This window comes from Brachycentrus maculatus, unplaced genomic scaffold (assembly GCF_059751285.1).
Source record: "Brachycentrus maculatus isolate JH-2025_06_01 unplaced genomic scaffold, ASM5975128v1 h1tg002401l, whole genome shotgun sequence".
Lineage (NCBI taxonomy): Eukaryota > Metazoa > Arthropoda > Insecta > Trichoptera > Brachycentridae > Brachycentrus > Brachycentrus maculatus.
The window spans coordinates 3,849-7,975 of NW_028282885.1; the positions used below are offsets into that span (position 1 = coordinate 3,849).

At 27.5% G+C, this 4,127-nt stretch overlaps 1 protein-coding gene across 1 annotated transcript; it reads left to right on the forward strand.

Annotated features, from left to right (window-relative positions):
- Window positions 1-1,434: 1,434 nt before the first annotated feature.
- Window positions 1,435-3,554, forward strand: LOC148298184 (metabotropic glutamate receptor-like; the record flags this gene model as incomplete). The annotated part of the gene is made up of 2 exons (XM_088277060.1): window positions 1,435-1,597; window positions 3,341-3,554. Coding segments are annotated over 2 exons (377 nt in total), but the record flags the coding sequence as incomplete, so codon positions are not given.
- Window positions 3,555-4,127: the final 573 nt, after the last annotated feature.

A 4,127-nucleotide genomic window follows, 5' to 3' on the forward strand; every position in this document is an offset into this window, starting at 1 on the left:
GGCTATTGATTGTGACCCTTCACCGGTGAAACCCTCTGTTGAATAAATATTTAAATAAATTACACATCGACCTTCCTGCCAACGGTTCAACTAATATATAATTACAACACGTATTTTATTTTCATATTATTAGATTAAAACCAATATTTTTAGCTTTTCCACTTTTTTATTTGACCAGCGACCGGGTTTCGTCGTTACCGACATCATCAGACCCCAGTCTGATGATGTCGGTAACGACGAAACGATTAAAAACAAATGTTTAAATGTTGTGGTAGTTTTTTCATGTCTTTTTTTATTTGATTTATTGTAAGTCGCTAAAATTTATCGTTCAAATAATAACTTGAAATTCTCTTAATATTTTTACTTTAAATAAGCCACTGTTTATTGAAGCGCCTGATAGAGGAAACAATACATGAACCCAACAACAACAAAACTATTCGGATTAAGATTTTTTTATTGATATCTCAATAGATGAGGAAAATATTTAGAAAAATTCTGTAAAAAAGCCTTGTAAATACCCACACGTCCAAGTTGTTCTTTGTTGAGACAACAAAGAAGAAGAAGAATTTGAAACACACACACATAAATACATAATATAATATTATTTTTTGACATCTCATCAAAGATGAAGAAGAATATGGAAGTCTGGGCATTTATGGGGCTGACGACCGTCATTATTTATTTGATTATTCTTCATCTTTGATGAGATGTCAAAAAATAATACGAAAATAACTCCTGTAGTTGGAGATAATCCAGATTTTGTCAACAAGTATTTGGACACACTCAAAATGTTGTATATATGATACTCAGCATACTTTTGAAAAAGTTTTAATAATATTTTTCATTAATTTAACTTTTTTTTAAATATTGGAAATACAATGATCAATTCAACAACTACAAATAAAAACTTCAATTTTTTATTTTTTATTTGGAATAACGTAATTTGTTTTTTTTTTTTTAAATTACATTCTCTGTACAGTTAACGTTCAAGACAATTCAGCTATAATCAAAACGATTAATGGACGTCTTTGTAAGTGCATGTTTTTTACTGTACAGTATGTTTATATAAAGGTACTTTAAAATACCCAGCCGGATAAAGAAAGCAAAAAAAGGCTGAAAGTGAAAGCGATTAATCTCATTTTCTTGTTTTTATACGCCCAAAATAATTATTTGGCAAAAAGGGTCCCCATTTTTTCTAAACTTGTTTCATTTGAGGGTAAACGAGTATATGTTTATTTAAATCTATTTTATACGTTTTCCTCTTGATTCTACGTAACATACTTTATTCTAAATCATTTCCCATTATTTTACCGCTCAATTTACATTCACTTAATATTTAAATTCTCTTTGCATGGGTTTTAGTTTCCCTAATGTTATTTTACCCAGACTGGAATGAATTTACATTTTTAAGTGCTTTTTTTCTTCTATTCCCAGGTTTGGGGCAGGTTTCTGCTTTACCGTTGTGTATGCTGCCCTTCTAACTAAGACAAATAGGATCTCTCGTATATTCAATGCGGGTAAACAATCAGCAAAGAGACCAAGTCTTATATCTCCACGGTCTCAACTGATCATCTGTTCCGGATTCATAGGAGTTCAGGTATAATAAAACTTTTATTAAAAATGTCTTTTTTTTTAATTACCTAACGTCCAAGTGACTCTAGCTACGGCTTATGCAACACCGTCTATCATGTCCCTACTCTGGCTTTAACTTTATAAGTTTCATAGCCTATGCCTACTTGTGAGTGGATTTACTCTTTATGTTTAAAGTTACTATAATTTCAACTTATTCATGAGTGAAAATTCTAGGCAAAAACACTCGCTATTAAAAGTGTCTCAATATCTTATCATTTTTACATTAAAGAAGGCAGAAGTTTGAGTATCCCAGGGCTGATAATCTAATATTTTGCTATCTCAAGTAATTTTCTTATATAATTATGTAACGTTCATTATTCTACCCATTTTTTAACATCCATATTGAAGTAATTTGTTAATCTTGTATATATGCAATGGTATCAATCCTTTTCACATGTAGGTACGAGTAGTATGGCTGATTCTAGCGCCATCAGATGAAATTTTTGAAAAGTAAATATAATTTTTGTTTTATTAAAAATTTCCTTAATTAAATACTACTCTGATTGTATAATAGTTCAATTTAAATAATAAATTTTGAAAATAAAATAAATGGATTTAAATTAATATTGCCACAAAGTTTCTGCCGAATAGATTAATGAAATCATGTAAAACTTTCCTCATTTGAACAAATATGAAATTCATACCGGATCAGTTCACATACATTTTTAGGAAGGAGCCTGAAACGATATTTTAATTTTTTTTCGACTATTCTACCGATATATTGAAAACGAGAGATATTACATCCCAAGTTGGGACACCAATAATATTATCCATATATTATCCTTATGGTAAATAATCTAGTGTCTGATAATCACATGTGATTATTTAATATATATATATTATAAGTATATAAATATGTATATATATATATATTTATATATATATATATATATAAATATATATATATATATATATATATATATATATATATATATATATATATATATATATATATATATATATATATATATATATATATATATAAATATATATATATATATATATATATATATATATATATATATATATATATACACATAAATATATGTTTATATATATTTATATATATATATATATATATATATATATATATATATATATATATATATATATATATATATATATATATATATATATATATATATATATATATATATATATATATATATATATATATATATATATATATATATATATATATTAATTCATGTAAAAACATATTGACCTGTACAATTATCCATAGTCTGTATTTATTGTTTCGGCATTCACTTAATGGTAAGACATGATGAAATTGTAAAAGAAAAGCTATCGACTTTTACCACTCTTAGTTTATTTTATTTTGACGACTAGTTTCGTTAGCTATGTTTTCATCATCAGGTCCAAATATAAACTAAAACATAAATAATCATCTGTTCTACAAATATATACACAGTTATATTTGTAAAACAGATAATTATTTATGTTTTAGTTTATATTTGGGCCTGAAAATGAAAGCAAAGCTTCCGAAACTAGTTGTAATAAAATAATCTCAAGTGGTAAAAATAAGTGTTTTTCTTTTAAAATCCCCAGTCTGATTAAAAAGGTTGAAATCATTGCCAAAAAATGGCATTATTTTTTTTACTTATTCTTAATTTTTGGATTTAATATTCGCTCGAATGTATCGCGTTTTCCGTTCGTGAGAAAAATAATTTGTTCCCTTCTTTAACAGGTGGTGATAAATATCGTTTGGATGATCATATCGCCAGCCCGCGCGATGCACCACTATCCCACCAGAGAAGACAACCTCCTAGTTTGCGACAGTTACGTAGATGCGTCGTATATGATAGCGTTCAGTTACCCCATTGTCCTGATCGTCGTCTGTACGGTGTACGCCGTGCTGACTAGGAAAATACCGGAAGCGTTCAACGAAAGCAAACATATTGGTAAGTAATAAACCTTTTTATATTTCCACATAGATGAAGAATAATATGGAAATCGGACATTTACAAGGCATACGACAGTTATAAGCTAGCTTAAGTGATCGCTTTACCCACGTGTAACATTCACCAATTCTACCCATGAATGACAACCACACTATTCAAATTCTTGATTCAGCTTCAAATTCAAATTCTTGGGATCCCGGCTTTTGTTTGATCTATTTATCCATCTTAATAGACACCTTTAGAAAAATTAATTAAATTATAGATGTTTATTACGATGGTTTGGATATGTGGAACGAATGAGTGAGAAAAGAACGGTAAAACATATCGCTGACAACATTCAACAACATCATACATCAAAAAACTTTTATTTTTCAGGAGATCGTTTTTAAATTTTATTAATATAATAAAATGTATTAAAAATAAATATCAAGCCACTTATTGAACTTTTTACTGTGCAAGAGATCTTTTAGGTAAAATCGTAATGTTTTTTTTCCATTTGAAAAATATTTAGTATGTTAAAAAAATAATTAAACAATACATTTTCTTCAAAATGTAAAAACAACACTTTCTGCT